A 23,509-nucleotide genomic window follows, 5' to 3' on the forward strand; every position below is an offset into this window, starting at 1 on the left:
GGAAACTAGAAGAAAAACAAAAAGGGAAAAAACAAGAATTTACCTGACACCTAAAAGAACTTACAGAAGCCCAGGGAATGTTAGTGAACTGGTAGATGCTCCTCTGCCACGGCGAGATCTATACCTATTGCCAGGGGCACACCAGGGCATGTGATCGAGAACCATGAATGCACATGATGGAGGAGTGAAGCAAGGAAAACCCCAAACTGCAACAGGGCCTGAATATGGGGAACTCCACTTCTCGCTGAGTAAATAAGCCAAACACTTATAGGTGGTAGTGGATGCTTTCTGTTGATAGTTGACTGATGACCGGTTATATAACTGTATACTTTTGCAGTATAGACAATCACGTGTTGGTCGTGTGCTATAATATGATTGGATGTAACTATGTCGTAAGTTGGTTGTTATGTAACTTCAAAGTTAGTAGCTAAATAGAAACGCGAGTTCGTTATAACAAGATTTTTTGTCTTACTGCTTTGCTACTATCACATACTTTCCCAATTCCACCAGAGGAAGAAAAAACTAATCGGGTATACTCTACTTCACATATACCCTCCTCATAAGCACAGCACTTCTCAGCATCTCATACCAACGAAGTGGCAGTCAAGGTGGTGGACCGATTATTACTGGGGAATTTGACACTAGACATTGTCAAATCCCCTGTATTGCCCCACCCTACTAGGGGGGTGGGGCATGACAATGATAGATGTATAAAAATGAGAAGTTCTTTTGGAAAGAGTTAGAACTTGACATTACACTCACATACATGATAAACTCACTTGTAGCCATAATTTCACCACCACGACTATTATAGCGATAATCAAGAAGACACCGAGTAGTGCACACACTACGATCACTATGGGAAACTCGTCCCCCTCCTCTGGCGGTTGAGTAGTAAATGGTAATTGGTAATAATCATCTGGTGTGCTTCAGATGGAACTGACATTAGCAGATTAACCCATTAGCTATGAAAATAACATCTCATTAACCAACGCACCACTATTGTTCAGTTTGTAGAGCTCACTTCGTTAAACGCTGAGTTAATTTATTAGAATACACGCGACTGCGGACCAGGTGCTACCTCCTAGGTCAGGTTGTCCACACTCTAAACCAGCAAGATAGGAGCGGGGAGGTACAATTTTTTGGCAGTGCCAGTGAGTCTATTGTATTTTATTTGTTATTTTTGTCGGTGATACAAATTTAAAATGTGAGAGTACAAGCATAGATAGTGGATAGTATAGGCGCTTACTCGCCTCTACTATCTATGGTACAAGTGGGGTTAACTGCATGGGTTAAGAGACGGATCCAGCGAAAGTGATACACCCAGACCCAGATGGTCATGAGGAAAAGTTCCTTAGCTAGTGTTAAAATGTTCACTCAATTTTACAATGAAATATGAATGCCATTATTGCATCTGAATGGCCTTATGATAATCAAGGGATTGGAAATGTAATAGGCCACTCCTCTGTTTCCCATCCACCACCTGCATCTTGTTGTCAGCTCTAAATACTATTTACTGGATTCGTGCCGTACACTTGAATAGTACCACACTATACTTTTGTAATTACTCTTTACTAGTACTCTCACAAGGGGTGGTCACTACCAATAGTCCTGTAACAATCTGTGACCAGGATCAAGGTTTTGATCGATGAAAACATACCTTGATCACTTGATTTTCAACTTTAAAAAAAAAGCAGCCTTGATAACTTAGTACATATTTTCGTAAATTCTCGTTTGGTTTACAAGCTAGCATAATCACCACTTTCTAGGGTGTCTTGATCATTTGATTCAGTGCTAATTTACCACTTCATCGCTTGATTTTGATCCTGGTCACAGATGGTTCTAGAGGACTATTGGTAGAGACTACCCCTTGTCTCATACCTTTAGTATTCATCTCCATCTTGATTTAAGGAAGGGATATTGTCCTGGTAAAACTTGAACAGCTGTCACATAATTGAAATTACAAATATTAGTTAGTAAATTGACCACGTAGCACGAGGCATGACATGTTTGTGCTGCAAGGACTTGAGTGAAAGAAAGGTCTTATATAGAAGAAATAAGTAACAACATGTTGTGATTATTTTGTAAAACTATGGCTATAGTAGTGGCAGGTTTAATATATCCAGTGAGTTGGGGTCGCTACTCTAAATATGTAACTCATTACATATTACTTGTTACTTCTATGCAATGTAATATGCTACAGTTACATATTACTCACAGAAACAACCAGTTACACTCATTGCTCTAAGGGCTGTAACTAGTAATAATATTACATATTGTTTGTTACAAGTTAGTATTTCTAACAGCCTACAACTACTAGCGAGACACGTATTTCTCTGGTGTAATTCAACTGTAAAACATGCTTAGTTGAAGCATCTTTTTTTGGGAGTGTCTATTTTACGGACCGGACCTGAAGTTCCTGGTTAGGAGGATGTAAGTGTTAATTAGCAGGCCTATTTTACGGACCAGACTGGTTGGATATGTATAGCTACACGTCATAAGAACCATCGGACTGTTTAGGCACACTACTTGAAGTGTTTAGTACAGCTGGCCCATGCATACACGCTTGCATTGAACTGATCAGACATTGGCTCCGACTGGATGGTTTGCTCTGTCGTGTGATAACTAGTCCACAGCAGCTAAGACTAATCAGCTGGCGTACGTCAGTAGCTTGCATGGCTAGACCTGGTTGCGTGATTAGCTATCTTGTGAATGGCACCTTACACCCTTATTTATATAAACAGCTTAGCTTGTTCAGAAGATGCTAACAGACTTCAGTTATATCGCAAAAATTAATACAGATCAACTTGTAATAGTTCATACTAAGCAGCTAGAAAGCTTTTCATATAGAAATTAAACTCTAATAATGACTGGAGAAAACAGCTATTGGCCAGAAGCACAGTTTATACAATACCAAGGTACGCGTCTGTCCCAAGCATCTTCAGGAATTGGAGTAGTGCAGATGTTGCCATGGTACCACTTTTCACATTTTGAGCAACAGATCATATCTGGTTGGCTTGGAATGTCTGGCATTCTACAATCACAATAAACTCTGACTGCTTCACTGTTTCAGATTTTGAATGCTCTCCTTCTCTTTCCTTTGATAGGAAACATTGAAAAGCTTTGATTTTGAAGACACTCCACTAAATGTCCACGCATCAGTTGCTGGTCAAAGAGGAATGATCCAGGTTTCTGACCAAGGCATAAAGTAACAGAATGGGCAATGCTAAATATGCCACAGTCATTACTTCCATACTGCTTATGCATGTCTACAAACTTAAGGACTAAACTAGGACTGTTTGTCTGCAGCAAACAAGCCACTTGAGCTCTAACAGAGGAGCTGCTGCACGAAAAGATGCTATCGTAAACGTACACACTGTCTGGTTGGTCCGTACCCAGGTTACTGACAGTAAGCCAATGATGTCTGTCACTGTCATGAAGAATTTGGATAAAACCAGGTACAACTGTTGAGTAGTTCATTGTAAGTCCATAGAGAGCATCTTGGAAGGAAAAGTGTGGCAATGAAAATTGTTTATGCAGGGTAAACTGGCTGGCATTGATAATGCTGCAATTCATCCATGCTCCAGTGGTGATCACTGCCTTGTCAGAATCCATAAGATCTAAGTCTTGTACCCACCATGAACTGGTGTCACGTTCTGGAAAATCAGATTCTTCACATATGGTCAAGTCTATTGCTATCTTGTCTTGGTATTGTTTTTTGGTTACTAGCTTGTCGCTTTGATCTTATTGCTGAGTACAGCTTCTTGGCTTGTGGATTTCCTGTAGTTGAACATTCAATTTCATCTGAGTCTACTCCATCTTGGTTATCTATAGAACAACATAAGTAATCAATTAATAGCCACACTGTAAAACTAACATGTGTTCTAATTAAACAGCCATGCATGTATTTGATAGAATATACTTACATTGCCCAACACGAATCTTTGGAACACCTAAAATGTTACGTGTCCAATCACATAGGTCATCAAACCTAGAACTGGGAAAGCTAGTAACAAAATCTAATTCAAATTTGTTACAGTATTTTATTTCAATCCTCCCACACTCTTCTTCCATAAACTTTACTAGCAAATCTGTTTTCAGTAGTGGCCGCTCCTTGTAAAAGTCTGAGTCTCTGAACTTATCAAAATCCCTTCGGTCTGCGGATGATGCTAAAACATGATTTCCAATTCTGGTCAAGTCCACCTGCCACATTGTTTTCTGGTCTGTAGCCAAGTATGCATATCTAATGTGACATACATCAGAATCTGTCCAGGTTTCAGCTAAAAATAGCCAATGTAATTATAGTGAAAAAATAAATTAAATAAGTACCGTTGATTCCATCTCTTGTTCAACCTCATCCACAGAATAGTCTATCTTAGCATAAGGATTAGTTTCTTCCCACAGTCTTAGCATCTCAATATGAAAGCATTTATCTTGCAACTCAGGCTCATCAGAATGTCGTTCCATCGTGTTACCTAAGTTATTAAAATAACAGTAATATTAATAACAATTTAAAGTAACTGCTCAACATGTAAGATACCAAGAGAAAGCTCCTCATCTTGATTTCTTGGAATTGGGCTGAAACTATCAGACTTAATGGATTCTACCTCTCTACCTTCTCCTCCAGCTACAGAAATCAATATTAAACCTTTTACTGCTTAACCAATCAAAATTTTTAATATATACTTTTGGGTGTCATACTTGAAACTTTTGGAGATTTGTTCTGTGTGATTAGAGTTGTTGAGTTGCTAGGGTCAACACTTGATACAGATGGGTCAAGCTGTAAAATGATATATATAATTTAATATCAGCTCTTGTTAGTATATAGTTATGCTTACATGATTACTAATGGATGCATTGATTGAGTCTGGAGCAGCAACGATATCAATATCTCCTGGACGAGGCCTCTTGCGTCCAGATGTCTTGTCCTTTCTGGTCCTTGAGTTTCGGCGAAGTTGGGTCAAGTTTATTTTCAGTTGAGCATTTCCAACTTCTAAACCAATACTGATCTGTGCTGCTATCATGTGGTAGCAAAGTCCACTTGATGGGCATGACCAGGATTGTTTATTGTTTAGGAAATAAATGCACAACATGTGGAGTGCCAGTTGTACCAAGTACAGTAAAGACACCCAGTTTCTCATTATGGGTTATTTCTCCTCGATCAATTATCGCCCTATAGATATTCATAAATATAAAGATGTAATATATGATTTCACAGATCAGTATACAACATAATGAACCTTTATAACCATAATATCATAAAGGCAGAAATTTTCAAAGGACGATGATGTTGTGAATGTGTTTAAAAACCTAATTTCAGTTTCAAAAGCAAGCTTATAGGATTATGTACACTCTATGCAAAACTTTTACTCTTATACAATATAAAATTAACCCTGGATTACTTTTACAAAGTCAACAAAAGCACCTATGGTCTAGTTTGCATTAAGTTATAAGTGTGACTGGATTTGACAAAACCCGGCTGTGACACACAGTGACATTCTGAGATATGACGATTTTAAGCAAATATTGCATTATAGCTTCCTGGTGTGTTATGCTGCACAAATAAAATTCACAGTGAATACTCGTCCATTTATTAACAATAACTGTGTGGATGTATAGATTTCATTCTTACGGGGTTGTTTATCCACTGAAGAAGCCTACCACTCCATCCCTTACCTATACTAATAGTTAGGAGTATTTTACCTTGCTCGTGAATACTGAGTCGACATGGTATCAACTGCTACTGGCTCAACAAGTGGTGTATCATCAACGACTGCTTCTGCACTTGATAATGCTTTTGATCGAATGTTTGCAACTATGGAAGCAGGTGATATGGCCTTTAGCAGGTGGTATGGCCTTTAGCAGGTGGTATGGCCTTTAAGATCTTAAGTTCATCTATTTCACATTTTAAGCATGAAAAATCAGGCAATAGTGTGTATGTGCCAATTCCACAGAACCCTCTTTGGATCTCATTATAGTAGTAAACCGGCAGGTAATAGAAGCTAAGGACAGCAGAGTCTACTGGAGCTTCTTTCCATTTTTCAAAATCTTTGAGAACAGCATTGAAGCTTTCTGATTGATTAGACGTCACTCCACTAAATGCATTGTATACACTCAGCGGTTCCAGAATCCATCTTCCAAGGGATGTTGTGACCTAGAATAAAACGAAAGCTTATGTGTGGTACAGTAAAAAATGCACTAATATTAATACCCTTACTTGAGGATCGATATATTGGTTGTAGTATTTACGGAAAGGCACACTCCAGTAACCCATTAAACTGTCCAGTTTTGATCTATAGCTCTCTTCATTCGGCTGATGAAACAGATCTCAGAGGTGACAAACATAAATTGAAATCTCAAGAGATTTAGGGTTTTCAGAAGAAGTTCCCTTCAAATGGTCTTGTAACCACCTCTTAGCAGCATTTATCACATGATTCCAGCACTTCACCACCTTCACCCCTGGCAAATTGTTCTCAATAGCCTTGCCCAATGCAGTTTTACTGTCCACCACAATCGGTATTGGTGATTGCAATTTCTGCAAGGACGGTAACTGTGTTTTCATATAGCTCATCATAATTTCATGTGCAGATTGGTACTTCCTTTCATGGATAAGGAATGCTGCTGGGATAACTGGACTTGACTGAAACAAGACATGCCGAAACAAAAATGCAGAGACATATAAATGCCCTAGTTGAAACGTTGTATCATATGACAATAGGACTGGCTTAGGACAATAGTGTAATGAAATCAAGTTGTCCAGTTGCTGAAAAAGATCTTTGAACCCACATACTACAACCAAATCAGGAAACGTGTCTATTTTTAACACATAGTCTTCAAGGTCTGCAGCCAATGCATGCAAAGTAACTATTGCATCGTGGCTTAATCTGGTTAACTACCTCTCCTTCGCTTGAGCATTCCTGATTTGTTTTATATTCCTTGGAACCAACACTGGTTGATGAAGACTGGAGCAACCAGCCTTTGAAACCAACTCTTTGTATGTATTTGCAGGTGATTCATTGATTTTACCCTCCTCTAGCAACAAAGATGGGCATGTTCTGTAGTACACTTTTGACTGCTTTGAGTTTCCATGTGGAAACTGAACTGCAATGCTGTGATCACCCAGGTAATGGACCAAGTTAGATTGTTGGTGTTATCTAACAATGAGTACGCTAAGCGTTTAAAAGACTTGTCTTTACCATGTGGTGTAACACAAATATAGTGAACCTTCTTAACAACTGGACCTCCACCAGGAAGTTTCTTTGTGCCATTCTGATACCAGCGATATTGGTCAGATTTCTAGTCCTCTGTGTATGTACAAACCACCATGATAAAGAACATAAAATAGCTAACTGCTATGTACTATTACACTAAGGGCTCTTGTTAATATGTACACTCAGCCATTTTCATTAGTCTATCTGGTTAAGCCACTTTTGGCATGCTATATGTAGCTAGCTAACACATATTTGCTAGTATACCAGCTAAGCATAAAAAAGCAAGTTGGCTTGATCTCTACAAGATAAAAGAAAACGTGTTAATTGGATCAATACTCATTGAAACGCCTATACTGAACAGAAGCTTACTTTCCTGGACCACACTTGTAGGCTTGAAAATATATACCTCCCCTCCCTTAGGCTGAACTGGTGGAAATGAAGTCACACGTGTCTTGACGGCACTATCAGTATCTGGCCTGGACTCATATCAGCAGCAAGTTTTAACCATCTAATGACTTCCTGGATTGGCAAATCTTCATTCTTGTCCACTGCGAAACACACAATCTCGTCCATCTTCAGTCGCTCTCACTAAGCAATCCGAGGAAGCAATTGCTCTTTGGTTGCATGTGGAATGCGCAATGAAAAGCACGTGCACCTGCCGCCGGTTTGGTCCGTAAAATAGACTCCTAAACACTTAGGAACTTCCGGTCCGGTCCGTAAAATAGACACAGCCGCTTTTTAAAAAAAATAATTGAAAAAAAAATCTTGACCTCAAGGGCACTCCCCATTAGTGTTGCACCGATATCCAAATTAGCCAATTATTCCGATAACCGATACTAAGCAACAGAATTAGCCGATACCAATAACCAATCCGATATACACTAATAACACTAACACACTCATCCTCATCATTATTAAATGGCTCATATTAGTGTCATAAGTATTGATATACAGCTCATTCTAGGCTAAAATGTAAAGTTAGATGTATACCACAAGTAAAAGTTACTCATGGTAAACAGGTTTTAAGTACATTTTATTACTGCTATACAGTTGAGACAAGTGGCTGGTACTACATAGAAACCTAAAAACCTCAGTTTATTGTTGGGCATGGCCTAACCCTGACAGTTTATTATGGGCATGGCTTGTAGTCACAGTGAGGATTAACATCGGCCTTGATTTAATCAAAACCGATTAATCGGCTAGTAGCCAAATATCGGCCGATACCGATTATTGAACCGATTATCGGTGCAACACTATTCCCCATACACTACCACACTTTATTCATGTCTGCAATGTGTCTCCAGTGCTCTAGGCCCAAAATGAAACTGTTTATGTGTCTGGTCGATACAATGTGTTTAAAAAGAAGTAACAATGTTACAAATTCCAGATGTACGTAATTTCCATTATATATTCAGGGGTGTACCGAGGGGGTTTCCAGGGGCTTCAGGAAACCCCTTTGAATTTTACACACTACTTGAAACAGTAAGAAATTGAAACTTCAGGTTTCCAGAATCTGGAATCTATCATGGAACAGGACACAATGCAAACTTTTATCTTAGTTAAATAATAGTTTCTCACACGATAGCAACACTTATAGCTTATGATTTTGGTGAAAAGATCGAGATACTCTAATAAAGCAGTCAGGCAATATAAACTACTCTAATATAACAGTCACTTGGCTGTAGTGGAAACCCCTTTTCAAAACTCCTGCATACGCCCCTGATATTACTGGCTACTCCGTCATGTAACACGTTATATCACTTGTTACTGCAAAGTAATATTATTACATAATGCGTTACCCCCAATTAAATCTGTTGGTATTGTACCAACCACATTGTAGTACTATATGAAGGGTTTTATCCTCATTTTTGGACGAAAAAATAATAGTACCCCTGGGGCACAAATCTTATGTATTTTTCATGTTTTGTATTCTGTACATGCAGGCTGAGATTTTGTAGTCAGCTGACTCGGGTCACGTGTCAGCAGAAAAGCTGCCAATCTCCCTCCACTTCAAGGTACAGCTGTTTAAGGACTATATACACATGTTACACAAGGAGATTGTGTTGTGATATAATAGAGGAGGGTATAGGTGTTCTCCACCATAGACCTAACCAGTTTGAGGTAACTACAATGGTGTACTCTGTATAAAGACTGGATTTGTAACTTATAACAGTTTTATTAAACACCTGTATCACTGTACAAATCAATGGCTGCTGTTGTAGTGCTGTATCTTCTTAAACTCTCAGCTGCTAAGGGTGAAACTTCAGTTGACCATTCCTTGGCTAGATAGACAAAGAAAATGTAATAAAAATAGAATTAGAAAAATCTGTGTCCATATACCATAACCTGGAAATTTTCGTGTTATGTATATTTCACGGTTTTGTCCTTAGTCATGATTGTCACGTTTTAAATTTCATGGGTTAGTGTTGCTCAATTTCAATTTTTTGTGTTCTCAGCCACACAGCTACGAAGTGTCTGAATTGATATTTACTTCAATCATCTTACAGATTGCTAGCTCATCTGTATGAGGCATACCAGTAGTCTGTAGTCTTGCAGTAGGCCAGCTTCATTCATGAGCCACACCCACTTTAAAATAAGTAATGTGTGATGCTGTTTGTAAGCATATGTGGAATCCACATATTCCTACAATACTATCATGTAGTGCTGAGCAATGTGACAATATTTTAGTCAAACCGTGGTGTCTATTTTTGATACCATCCAATTTTTAACTACCGCAAGTATTGGGAATTCTAAAACAAGTCTTTTAGTAGCTAATATAACATACCCTGTGTGAAGAAGTCTACTTGTAAACAGCACATATGAATGATATGTACTGCAGTAAATATATTGCAATTGGCTTTCAACACTATTCTGTCATTAACGGAAAATTTTTAGAGTTATTTCTGTGTCTAAATCTAGAACTGTAGGTCTACAATAGCATCATACTAAGGTGTGCCAATAATTTAGTCATACCACAATATCATGTTGACTATACCGTACTGTCTATGAAATATCAAAACCGCTCAGCACTACTATCACACACCATAAGCCACTAGTGCTCTGTGATATATCGGTAATACTGTTTATCGTGATAAATTATCATAACCGATTATCATACCGTGTCAGCATTTGATAACCAGTATATTGATGAATACCGGTTTAGGATTGCTTTTAAGGATTTAAAACTTTTATTTCATCTTATTTAAGCACATCATAGCAACACTTGTAGTATTGTTCTGATCACCAATACTCTAATAATACAGCCAGGTGATTGGTCATTCCCAACACATTAACCCATCCACCACACCAGTAACTAGTTGACTTATTATTCATTGTTGAGTAGCTGGTGGGTGACTACACACTTAAGAATAACTGGCTGATCTCTGAAGTCTGAAGATCCTGAGGTAATAGAAAAATTAGTACATGCACAACCTTCGTAATCTACAAGTGACAACAGTTTAGTAGTTGTAGCTCAGTCCCTAGCATAGTTGAGAGTTGTGTTTCAAGTCCAGTTCACTAGTCCAGTACAGTCTAGTACAATTAGTACATGCACAACTTTTGTAATCTACAAGTTTAGTAGTTGTGAGAACACTTTCCTCTCACATATACACACAACACACACTTCATAAAGCCACAATTGTACTTATTCAATTGAGTTCCCAACTAAGAGATGTCTGACAGTGATTCAGAGGTGTGGGTAGATGTACTAGATGATGGCCTTGATGACACCACCAGCAAGATACATTTGGGAGGGGCCTTATGAAAAGATTGGGGATTGCTACTCGGGCTGAGGCCGCCAGAATTCCTAATGTTAACAAAAGTAGTAACAGTGTTAGTGGTAGTAGCTCAGTAATTGTGTCCCTGTATTACAAATGAAACACGATAATGTCTATACTACATTGGACATATTTTATTTTGTGGACTGGACTAGTGAACTGGGCTTGAACACACGACTCTCAACTATGCTAGGGCAGATAATGTAATTTTGCAGTAAAGTTTTAAACAAGCTTCCTATTACTCTTAAAATACAAGTATAAGTTATTCAAGTATACAACACTTTTGTCCTCACAAACAAATAAGTTATTCAGTGTGATACAACAAGTCAACCAATGGATTGTTTATTTCACAGTTACATCATGAGTGTACACTAAATAGAATAATGTTGTGGTTACAGCTAATGATGAGAACTGTCAGTCAACATACTGGTCCAACTGGATTGTGTCCAACACTACACACATGTAACCATATTAGGTTAGCTACACTACATGATGTACTGTATAACATCATAATATAGTTTTGTTGTTCCCTTCAGACACTAGGGAGTGTATTTGTGTACAGTCAATGGATGGACTATTATCTATTTTGAACAAGAAGTGTTTGGATTTGCTCGTTTCCTTCCCAACATTCTCATACCTGGTCCCTTGTGTTATGTGAAGAAGACCAACACCATGGTAACAGTCAGTGGTGAAGGAGTGCTGGAGGCTTATACGTGAGTGTTGTTAGTGGTGTGGTCATTACATCTCCATGGTGACTCTATAGTTACCAGGTACTGGTAGGGGCAACATCAACTCCAGCTAATTGGGAATCATCGACAATGGTAGAAATACTACCTCACACTGGAAAGAGATTAACAGTGAGTGGTGAAAACTATTGTATGCCTATAATTTATGCCAACAATTATTCTTATCCTCCATTTATCCCTCTGTGTCTTTATCCATCCAACTCTCTCCAATATTTCATTCCTCCAATGTTTTGCCTTTCCAAGATTGCCTCTGAAAATATTTACCATGTAAAAATTTGCTACACCCTCACTATATGATTATTGTGTGTCATTATTTAGAGTGACTGGAGCACCAACCTGGGAGAGAACGCAATAGACATAGATGTGTACAGCCCCATGTCATGGGGTCCTGCGTGTATCCTTGTGTTAGGGGAGCGGTCCGTGTTCTGTTGTCGTGACAGTGGTAACCTACAGTGGATGATAAAACTGGACTACTCTCCATCTTGTTTCCATATCTATCATGTGTCTGCTGTCAAATAGGGTAGGTGGACTGTGAAGATTGTTTTTTATCAACTACAGTTAGTCTGGTCAGACTACCTGTAGTACCCATCAACTACAATGTAGTGTTGTACTGATATGAGATGTTGCTAATATTCTGATTTCTGGTATTGGATAATATTTTTCAAGCAGATATACGTAGCCAATCCAATTTAATACTGCACATGTATCTTTCTGTAAATTTTACTAGAAATTTGATTAAAGGACCATGTGGTACTAGTAGTACTACAACAATAGTGTACAGTACTAATAACAACATTGTAATCTGCTACAGTATAGTATGACAGGACACATCTACACACACACATACAGACACACACACACACACACACACACACACACACACACACACACACACACACACACACACACACACACACACACACACACACACACACACACACACACACACACACTATACTTCACAAACAGTCTTAATATCTTATCCTATTACAGATGGAGACAGGAACATCAAGTTCATGATAGCCACACATTCCAACACTTTAGTGGTATATGATAATGTCATGTTGGAGTGGACAGCTCAAGTAACTCATCCTCCGGTAGCTATAAGGACTGCTACCTTCTGGTGAGTATCCTAAAATATCCTATAACATGAGACATGTGGGTTTGTATAATGAGCAGTTTATCTATGGGAGCTTAGCTGAACTATAACATTCTGATAGTATCCTAGAGTGTTCTATAGTATCCTATAATATCCTGGAGTGTACTGTAGTATGCTATCAGTATATCAGCACTATTTTCCAAATCCCTCAGGGAATGTAATAAGCACATGGATGTTAGAGCTGTACCGATATGGGTTTTTGGCATGTACCGATATCCGATATGGATACCACCAAAAGAAGTTGATAACCGATAATCGATCCGATATTTGCATTACAAACCAAAGTCAAAGATAATCTATGCATAAATGTACATTTACCTACTCTACAACAACATGTGGATATATTCATTGCTCACTCTATGCCTGTGGTGATAGTGGCTTGGGTTTCTGTTGTGCAATCCTGCAATTAGGCACCCACAAACATTTTTATGTATACTCCCATGGAGCCTTAAACAGATATTTCTGCATTTCTCCACATTTTATTGGCTTGTGCGAAGGCTGGTACAGGAGGTTTCCTTGTTTATCCTGTGACTGTTCTTTTATATTACAAAGGTACTATATAACTGCTTCATTTAAGACTGATAAGTTTTAATTTCCAGCAACAAACACTGGGATCGCGTGTATTTGTATGGCGTAGCGTTTGCTGTACAGTGAACAATTATCCACTGCCACTAAACAGCCACATGGATAATGTAGAAAACCATTATACAATCCGTCTATGTACAAACTATTGCCATATAAATATCGGTAGCGATATCGGTATTCCTACCGATACCGATATTGGTTTAAAAATGCCATATCGGTGGCCGATATTTTGGCCGATCTGATTATCGGTACAGCTCTAATGGATGTACTATCTCCAGAGCCATAGTTCCAGCCGTTTTCTATAACAGGACCATGATTAGCACACAGACCTGGTATAAGAATGCATTTTGTCTAATTTGCACGAAATAAGCAGCAGCGAATAGTGTAGTATCTTAGACAACACGTGGACCTTAGTACTGTTAGTCATTATAGCCTTATATAGCACACTGTATTGTTACCATAGTAATATAGGATTACCAACCACATGATCCATGAAGACTAGTTAATTTTAAAAAGCCAAGGAGTTTCTAGTCTAAATATGCAAGAAGCCAGTCTTGAAATGTTGTAGATTGCTGGTAAAATCTGGATTAGTTAACAAAAATGAAGATTATATTATTGAAATCTTGAAATCTCACTTGAAATCTTAAAGGTTTCAAAATCTCGTCCCTGGTTTTGTCAATCCCTCGTCTAAATCAGTGGAGTATCACTAGATGTAATACACTATTATGGTTGAAAAGAATTTATTGCTATCACTTTTGTACATCGAAAGTTCATCAAGAAGCAAGGAAGGCCAAGATGATCAGCAAATATCACCATAACTTTTGAATAAAGCACTTGCGGAACAATCCACACATTTCATTTGTTAAGTTAGTCAAGAGAAGCCTAATAACACCTTGTGTTTAACCTATGAATGAACTCAATGAAGTATGTAGCAGCAGGAGCTTATGAGCTGCCGAAGGCGGCGAAGGAGCATGAAACTTGCGCTACCTGCCGGGTGCCATCACAATCCAAATTGTTTGCTGATTATATAGGAAACTAAAATCTCGTTATTGGAAGCCGTATACGGAATTGCGCGTGATGAAATATCAAGGTGGTAGTATCCCGAGCTCAGCCATAGCGGGCTGTGTTCATTGTCGAGGAGGCCTAAGTACATGACTGAACCGTCGCCAAAGCATGTCGCTTCAACAATGGGGAACACCAAGGCGTTACAGAAGAAGTACAGGGAGGCGACTGGCAGTGACCCATGGTGACGGTTAAGCGTACTCCTCTCCAACACTGGTTAGGCGTCCTCTAGCATTTCGAACTGGTCTTCACTTCCACCTCAGCTATGGCAGCTGGGGCGTTCTGACGCATGCCAATTACATAATGGGCTGTAGCCACTTTTCTGCTACGTTTGACTGAAGGCGTCAGGCAGGCAGGCAGGCAGGCAGGCAGGCAGGCAGGCAGGCAGGCAGGCAGGCAGGCAGGCAGGCAGGCAGGCGGTAGAAAATTCTGTTGAATAATTTTTTTCTAAATTCTGTTGCAATTTGACGCAAACGTTTCGGGTTGATCTGAAGACACTTTTGGGCTTGGTTTTACCCAACCAATACTGCCATGTCGTTGTGAGGAAAAATCGTGGCAGGTTTTTGGGTTATATTATATCACGAATCGCCCCCACACCTTCGATGTCCCTAATATACAGTACTATCGTACTGTATGATGAAACATTTACGAACTATAAAAAAATATCCATAAGCTTTTGAGTACTTGTTTTGCAATGAAGGAAGGTGTTATTAATAACACAAACCCCTGGTGTCATTATATTCCCCAAAGCAAGAAGAGTTTGAAAATCTGTTTTGTGTCAGTACTCCCAAGGAGACAGAAGATATGAGCATTAGTTTACTTCATGGTAGATGTGTGGTTCACTGTTGTTTTTTATCTCACAGTTTTTATTATCACCATGGTGATAGGAAGGACCTGTAATGGATTTGTCTTTTTTATCTAGAACATAATGGTGTACTCTGTATAAATACTGGATTTGTAACTTGTAACAGTTTTATTAAACACCTGTATCACTGTACAAATCAGTGGCTGCTGTTGTAGTACTGTAACTTGTTAACTCTCAGCTGCTAAGGGTGAAACTTCAGTTGACCATTCCTTGGCTAGATAGACAAAGAAAATGTAATAAAATAGAATTTGAAAAAAAATGTGTGTCCATATACCGTATACCTGGAAATTTTCATAGTATGTATATTTCACGGTTATGTCCTTAGTCAGGGTTTTCACATTTTAAATTCACAGATTACTATTGCTCGATTTCAATTTTTTGTTCTCAGCCACACAGCTACAAAGGGTCTGCATTGATATTTACTTCAATCATCTTACAGATTGCTAGTGTATCTGTACGAGGTATACCGGTAGTCTGTAGTCTTGCAGTAGGCTAGCTTCATTCATGAGCCACACCCACTTTAAAAATCAGTAATGTGTGATACTGTTTGTAAGCATTTGTGGAGTCCACATATGCCTACAACACTACACCAGGAGCCACACTACTTTATCAGTAAGGTGAGTTGAAGTTTGTAGGAGACACATGAATTTTCACATAATAAAATTTCATGGTACTGAGGTTTCACCAGCATCCGAAGCTGTGTGATGCCATGCGTGAGTACGTAGCAGTTAGCGTGATTGCACTCTCAGCATTTTACCATCACGCTAACCGGTATGCTCTGACATATGGCATCATGCAGATTTGAGCACTGGTGAAAACCTCAGTAGTTTTACTAACCGTGAAAACTGTGAAAATTACGTATCGCAAAAATTTCCAGGTATACGGTATATATTTTACACTAGATATCAGTGTATGTACCACTCTGCGTGGGTAGTTCAAAGGCACCGCCAGTGCCATAATTTGTATATTGCACTGCTGCAGACCACAGCGAGTGCATTATAACTTATAACGTACTGGTTGCGGTTCTGTAGACCGCAACGGGTGCATTATAAGTTATAATGCACCGACCGCAGTGCAATATACAGATATTGCACTGGCTGCGGTTTTGTGCAGCATAGCACAAGTGCCGGTGGCCAAGACCACTACGACACCTCACCTAATAGGTGGAAAGACACTTCACAGATCACTAGAATTCTTTTATAGTCTGACATGTAAAGATCAATTGTGGGCCATAACGTCACCAACACGTATAATGTTTACAAGCAGCCAATGGCGATCGAAAAAGCCAACGTGGAGGCCACAACTCTGGTCTACATATATATAAACGTACTTATACACCTTACTAGTCTGGTGCCATCTTAGCCCAGATTAAACTGTAGTCCACTTCGACAATGGCTCAATAAAACTAATGTGTTCTAAATAATACTCACCTTTACGTTCGATTGTGGTAACCAGTTTTGTCATGCCACCAGATTCGAGTTTAGCCAGTGTGAATAGTAAGAATTAGACTAGTATCGTTTAGTAGTTAGGTTTTGTTTACTTAAACCGTCTATTTAGCTGCTTTTTTCGCTCGAGAGAATCACTATGGCGATTAGTCTGGCGTTTAGTCTATCTGATGGCGATTGAGTGATCACGCTGGCATGCTGAGCACTACACGATGAGAGTCGAACAGCGAATGCAGGTTAGTGATATAACACATAGCGTACTAGCTTTCAATATCTCAGGTGGCTGCAGTACCGCAGAGGGAACGTCATCGCAACGTTCGGCTTAGTTACCCACAATCGATGTTAGAAACCTGGCCTTTAAGTGTTACAGCTGTGTTGTGATACTCTCCCCACCTATTAGGTGAGTGGTACTTAACAGTTATACAACATGCACTCGTGCTCTGCCTGTATAAACGCACTTGCCTTCGGGCCTAACGGCCCTCAGGCTCGTGCGTTTATATCAGGCAGAGCACTCGTGGCCGTTGTAACTATATAATATATCCCTGGTAGTTATTTTCATTTTGATCACAGTGATATAGAGCCAGTATCTATTTAGCACTAGCAGAATTTGACTGCTTACCTAATACTAAGGCGATTGTTCATTTCACAGAAATTTCACAGAGAACCTCTTAAGTTTTGACTAAAGCTTGTCCCTATGATTCCCTCCCTACAAAAGCCACTGTAGCAGAAAGATTCCATAGAACAGGAGTGTACCCAAGAGGTTTACAATGGCTTTACGAGCTTACACAGGAGCTTAACATGAACAGGAGCTTACACACTACTGAAACATTGGGAAATTGAAACTTTGGGTTTCCAGAATCTGTCATGAAACAGGATACATTTTAAAACTTTTATTGATCTTACATTGGACTTATTTTATTATGTGGACTGACTAGTGAACTGGGCTTGAAACATGACTCTCAACTATGCTAGGGCAGAAAATGTAAGTTTGTAGTAAAGTTTTAAACAAGCTTTCTATGACTTAAAATACAAGTATAAATTATTCAAGTATACAACACTTTTGTCCTCACAAATATATAAATTATTCAGTGTGATACAACAAGTAAACTAATGGAATGTTTATTTCACAGTTACATCATGAGTGTACACTAAATAGAATAATGTTGTGGTTACAGCTAATGATGAGACTGTCAGACAATATACTGGTCCAACTGGATTGTGTCCAACACTACACACATGTAACCATATTAGGTTAGCTACACTACATGATGTACTGTACAACATCATAATATAGTTTTGTTGTTCCCTTCAGACACTAGGGAGTGTATTTGTGTGCAGTCAATGGATGAACAATTATCTATTTTGAACAAGAAGTGTTTGGATTTGCTCGTTTCCTTCCCAACATTCTCATACCTGGTCCCTTGTGTTATGTGAAGAAGACCAACACCATGGTAACCGTCAGTGGTGAAGGAGTGCTGGAGGCTTATACGTGAGTGTTGTTAGTGGTGTGGTCATTACATCTCTATGGTGACTCTATAGTTACCGGGGGCAACATCAGCTCCAGCTAATCAGGAGCCATCAACAGTGGCAGGAAAACTACCTCACACTGGAAAAAGATTAACGGTGAGTGGTGAAAACCATTGTATACCTATAATTTACACCAACAATTTATTTTTATCCTCCATTTATCCCTCTGTGTCTTTATCCATCCAACTCTCTCCAATATTTCATTTCTCCAATGTTTTGCCTTTCCAAGATTGCCTCTGACTGTTACTGTAAACAATGATGATAGTGGCTAGTTTGCTATCACCTATAAGGACTTCCTGTAGGAATGCTGAGCAATATGCTATGTAGCACCAGCTATGATTGACTTATTTGTAAGTATCGTGAACTATGCAGTATCGTGAATAGTCGCTTTAGTATTGATCGTGATACTAAAATGGCAGTATCGCTCAGCCCAATCGCCTATTTAAAAACGCCGGTTTTAAGCATTTAGTGTGTTGTAGCTCGCCAATGGTTGAAGCTATGTGTACCAAATTTTCACACGCTTTACGCCAATTCCTTACCTTCCAGAGCATCCACTGCGCAAGTAGCCAACAACTAAGTTTCCCGCCATTTTAGATAGTTTTTAAACTGAGGTTGACTGTATCAGGTGAGCTGCAAATTGGGTGGGAGGCAGGGGCCCTGGAAGGCGGGCAAGATGGTGTTCAAAAATTGAAAAGGAAGGCCGAGGGATGAATTAGGCCAAGTTTTGGGCCATTGAGGTCTCAAAACTGGCTAAAATGAAAGGAAATTCACTGCAGAGGTACTTATTCAATACCACAGAGCTGTACAGCCACACACAGTCATCCCCAGGCTGACCAGAGCTCCATTAAGGACGTACGGATCACCATTGGGCTTGGGAAAGGCAGCCAGCAAAACCAGACCACCCAAGTCTAGCTGATTTTGATTGTGGAATTAGATAGTTTATTCATGTAGCTTTGTGTCCTGGGTGAAAAATCGAATCTGCTGACATGGGCGATAAGAACAGTTTTCTCAGACTGGGTCACATTTAGTATTCTATTTTTGCTGTACTTGTGATCATTCAAAGCATCATAATTTGGGTGTTTTTAAAATGAATTGCACCACTTTAAAGCTCATAGAAAAAGCTTTCGTTAGGTATATTTAACAGCTTAATTTGATGAAGTTGATAATTAACCATGTCTCCTAATCTTTGACCTTTGCTCTACCAAAAAGTGCTGATTAGAATTTTTGTGGATACTTGTCAGACATTCACCTAATAGTTGCAAAAGTTTCAGCGTGGGGTGTCTATGTAATAGTTAGACACTCCCAATAGTGATTTAAAAACCTTAGGTGACATCAATAATGGTTTTTAAATCCTCGAAGACGCCTATTGTGAGTGTCTAAGTGTTTTAGACAATGGCGTAGAAGCAGTGAGTTAGTATAGAGAGTTCCCATTGTAAACACCGAGGGTGTTTCAGCGAGCAAAAGATGTGAGGTCGCGCATGCCATGAAGCATGAATAAGTGAAGGTCTGTAAAGTCGATAAAAAGTATGTTTGAGGCATTATGGATACGTGTGAATGGCAGCGAATGGGAATAGCAGTGCCAGCATGGCTGTCTTGGCCTACAGAGCATGCTTTAATATGGCAAAGGCCATAAACTGAATTAATGGCTTTTTTGATTAACCAGTTACCACGATGGTCTATAAATCTGCTGAGCTACCCACGATAACAGCGTACCTGAGTGTAATTTCTTTGTAATAATCTGCTTGCAATTGCTTGGTGTTTACTGATGTGTGAAATACTAATTGTCCACAAAAGGCTAATTGCATTACTGTGGGCCACATTGTGGTTGTAAACAACTGTCAGGTGTCTTACCAGTAAGACACCTGATACCAGGTTTCTTTGCAAATAAGAGACCTCCACACATCAAACGAAACGCTGCATGCCATTGTCTAATAGTAGATATCCCATGCAGTATTGTACACCTTGTAGCCCATTCTGCTGATTTAGGTTTGCAGACACACAAGACTCTTTGATTCAACTGCAAGTTAAATGTATGCATATATAAACAGATTGCCGGTAATACAAGTTTGTTACTGTGGTGACAGTGTGATGCTGTTTGGTAGCAAATGTCATTTCTTTTTTGTCAGAGTTCACACAACCACTTCTTGTCCTTGGGTCTACGAGAGTTAGAATGTCATCCATTGATATAGTGTGGATATTCTGGGGGTCTGGGTACTTGAACGAGTTTGATGGACCGTGTGAATACAGAAATGTCAATTTCACTTCCTCAGTGTCACTGCAAACTTGAAGCACACAAGTTAACCACCAATTCTCTTCATGTCAACAAGTGACAAATCCAGCAATCGATTCTGGTGAAGCTTCATTCTTTGCTAGAGCAACTCTCTCTTTCCTGAAAACATCAGATTATAACCCAGCGCGGCGCTTTGATACTCCCACGCACTGGGGTTTAAGTAATATTATTACTACAAGTAACGAAGTTTCTAATCTCATTAGTAATCCACTGCTTATTCACCAGCTTCTTACTTATAACCAAGATTTTCACATTGTCCAACAACGCAATTATGTCACATGATTAGGTGATAGTTTCACACGTGACAGCTTAAGGCTGTGGACACAAAGTAATATAATATGTAATATTATTATAGTTACTTTCCCTTGTGAAAATTTTGTGTGCAACTTGTATGCAGTTAGCAATTACACACATGCAGTGCTCTTAAGATTGTTGTAAAACAATAGCACAACTTTGTATATTCTCTGCATGTATATAGTTCAGTAGCAAAAAACTAGCAAGTTCTTTTGCTATCATATTGCACATGTACATTTTATTCTCGTACAATAGCAATGCATTGTGCTCTTTTTGCTTGCATACTGCATGCTTGCAGTTTGCTTTCATAAGTTAGCCTTAATAGGGGGTTGGTCTGCTCACAAATTACACACATGCAGTCCGCTCTCTTTTTGCGTACATGCAGTATACAGTATGAAATAGCCAATCAGATGAAAACAAACAAAAGTTTAAAATTACGCCTATACTGTTTGCTACTATTGACAACTTGTGCAAAGAAAAGAAGTAGTCTTTATTAGTGGGGTGTGGTGTTCTACAAGAAAACTTGTTATAGCAGTACATGACATTACAAGTACAGCTGAGGTTGGCGCCTTGAGTTGCTGAGGTTAGCGTCTTGAGTTTCCTTGAAAGTCATGCATCACAGGTGGAGAAACATTTCTAAACATGAATAAAATACTACTGCTACATTTTAGGGATGGGCAATTATTCAGTTATAGTGATAATCACGATTATTTTATTGGCAATAATCGACATCGTGTACTTTACATAGACTAGTGATAATCGAAATCGACAATTATCATGCAATAATCGTGGTAATCAGAGAAATATATGTAAATTTTCAATGTAATTTAACCATTTACTTAATAATTCATGTTGTGTTTAGTGTTTTTCATCACACAAGAATTGAGTTGACAATAATCGCGATAATTGTGATATTTGTTCATGACAATAATCGTATAGCAAAATATCAATATCACCCATCACTACTACTGTTCATTATGGCTTCTTTGTTCTCTGTAACAAAGTGAGGTAGTGTGATTTTTAACCTTTGATTTAAAGACTATAGAAATGTACAATTGAAAGCAGACAAGAAGCAGGAGAGTATTTGGACCTGTATCAATTTCTACATTTTGCTTTTGGACAAAAGATCATCTTTGTGAAAAAAAATTGTGCACAGTGAGGCCAAACAGACAGTTTGCAGCTTGTAACTGACTTGTAGTTTTGTATTGCATGCATTTCTTGTAGATGTGAATTACAAATTTAAAGAAATACAAATATGAAATAAATAGCCAGTGTTTGCAAGCTGCATGCATGTAGTCGCTCAACTGCTAAACTGCTCACAAGTTGCACACATGAAATGGCACACATGTAAGTGTTTACATGTAACAGCTATGGAAATGCACGTGTGCAATCGGGCCAAATACTAACATACACACACATGCATTTGATTACATGTATTTGCATGTAAATATACGTGTGTGTTTGTGTGTGCATGTGTGCAAATTTATTATACGGGTAATATGTAACTGTAACTAAATAGTTCAGTTGTAAATAATATGTAACTAGTTACTTTTAAAAAGTAACTTGCCCAACACTGACTATAATATCCTATCATCACTTATAGGGGACTGAAGGGTTTAGTTGTGACATTGGATGAACTGGGTCATGTGGTCTGCAGTTATATGGGTACAGACCCCTCCCACTTCACACCCCCAACCCCTCAGGCTAGGGAGGTGAACTATGAGGTCAGTCATGTCATGTTTGTACCCTAATATGGCCATCATGCTATTATTAGAAACTAGATAAAGAATATAAGGAGCTGCAAAAAGTTGTCAGGGAGTCAATCAAAGGATCAGGTGAGCTCCACTGAATGGGATTTCTCCTAATGATGACATCACAACAGAAGTCACTCCAGTGAGGACAGACAACACATTAACTATTAACAGTGAAGTGGTGGACAAGCCTCGTATTATCACTGTGAGCAGTTGTACTACTTATTGTTGATTATATGTGACCCAGTATGGTATCTAGTAATAGTGTAAACATCATCTGGTGATAATGGCCGTTTGTTGGGACATCCTCACACAGTTTAGTCTCTAGTATATATACACACACATAATAGAGTGGCCTTTTATTCTGTATTCTTACAAGATATTGACAATGATCATGAGTTTGTAGATGTACTCGAATACAGACTTGGGTGTTTCTTCCCAAGATATTATTCTTGTGTAGAAGTGTGCTTTTATTCCAGTACTGGTGTCTTGTACTTTTATTTGTGTGACTGATTGTAGCTATCTGATGGAGATCATGTGAGCTCAGATGAAGGGAATTCCGCGGATGCAATACAGCTATGTTGTGAGGTCATCATACAGTTATCAACAGACCACATGATCCATGATGTCATGATGACTGTTCAAACCAATCAGCCGCTAGTCGTCCACCCGTGTGTATTCCAGTGGAACGAAATGGATAATGTTTGTGTGTGTGTGTGTGTGTGTGTGTGTGTGTGTGCACGTGCGTGCATGTGTGTGTGTGTGTACTGAACCTTTTGAGAACATCTCTTAGTACAT

The 23,509-nt window shown here is 38.9% G+C and overlaps 3 protein-coding genes and 1 long non-coding RNA gene across 6 annotated transcripts in view; 1 reads left to right on the top strand and 3 right to left on the bottom strand.

The window, feature by feature from the left end:
• Positions 1 to 23,509, bottom strand: part of LOC136241423 (uncharacterized) — a 59,925-nt gene that overhangs the window by 10,385 nt on the left and 26,031 nt on the right. Inside the window, exons 1-2 of one of the 3 annotated variants that reach the window (XR_010694292.1) lie at positions 1,025 to 1,249; positions 780 to 965 (exon numbers count right to left, since the gene is read on the bottom strand). The exons of 1 other annotated variant lie outside the window; for it this stretch is intronic. This is a non-coding gene — a long non-coding RNA (uncharacterized lncRNA). Of the gene's footprint in view, positions 1 to 779; positions 1,250 to 23,509 lie in introns of those variants that run through there. One more of the 3 variants, XR_010694291.1, reaches the window with a different exon arrangement.
• Positions 1,035 to 23,482, top strand: LOC136241421 (protein PTHB1-like). Its single transcript, XM_066032629.1, has 11 exons — positions 1,035 to 1,154; positions 9,155 to 9,226; positions 11,386 to 11,462; positions 11,524 to 11,700; positions 11,751 to 11,844; positions 12,052 to 12,253; positions 12,727 to 12,856; positions 22,564 to 22,684; positions 22,735 to 22,795; positions 22,843 to 22,916; positions 23,231 to 23,482. The coding sequence occupies exons 7-11, from the start codon at positions 12,750 to 12,752 to the stop codon at positions 23,480 to 23,482; spliced, it is 615 nt and encodes a 204-aa protein (XP_065888701.1). The 5' UTR covers positions 1,035 to 1,154; positions 9,155 to 9,226; positions 11,386 to 11,462; positions 11,524 to 11,700; positions 11,751 to 11,844; positions 12,052 to 12,253; positions 12,727 to 12,749.
• LOC136241135 (uncharacterized) lies at positions 4,194 to 5,030 on the bottom strand. Its single transcript, XM_066032307.1, has 5 exons — positions 4,839 to 5,030; positions 4,702 to 4,780; positions 4,541 to 4,627; positions 4,330 to 4,475; positions 4,194 to 4,280 (listed from the first exon to the last, which is right to left on the bottom strand). Exons 1-5 carry the CDS (start codon positions 5,022 to 5,024, stop codon positions 4,194 to 4,196), a joined length of 585 nt encoding a protein of 194 aa, XP_065888379.1. The 5' UTR covers positions 5,025 to 5,030.
• Positions 5,065 to 6,779, bottom strand: LOC136241187 (uncharacterized). Its single transcript, XM_066032365.1, has 4 exons — positions 6,218 to 6,779; positions 5,866 to 6,154; positions 5,704 to 5,827; positions 5,065 to 5,173 (listed from the first exon to the last, which is right to left on the bottom strand). Exons 1-4 carry the CDS (start codon positions 6,272 to 6,274, stop codon positions 5,065 to 5,067), a joined length of 579 nt encoding a protein of 192 aa, XP_065888437.1. The 5' UTR covers positions 6,275 to 6,779.

This window comes from Dysidea avara, chromosome 12 (genome assembly GCF_963678975.1).
Source record: "Dysidea avara chromosome 12, odDysAvar1.4, whole genome shotgun sequence".
Lineage (NCBI taxonomy): Eukaryota > Metazoa > Porifera > Demospongiae > Dictyoceratida > Dysideidae > Dysidea > Dysidea avara.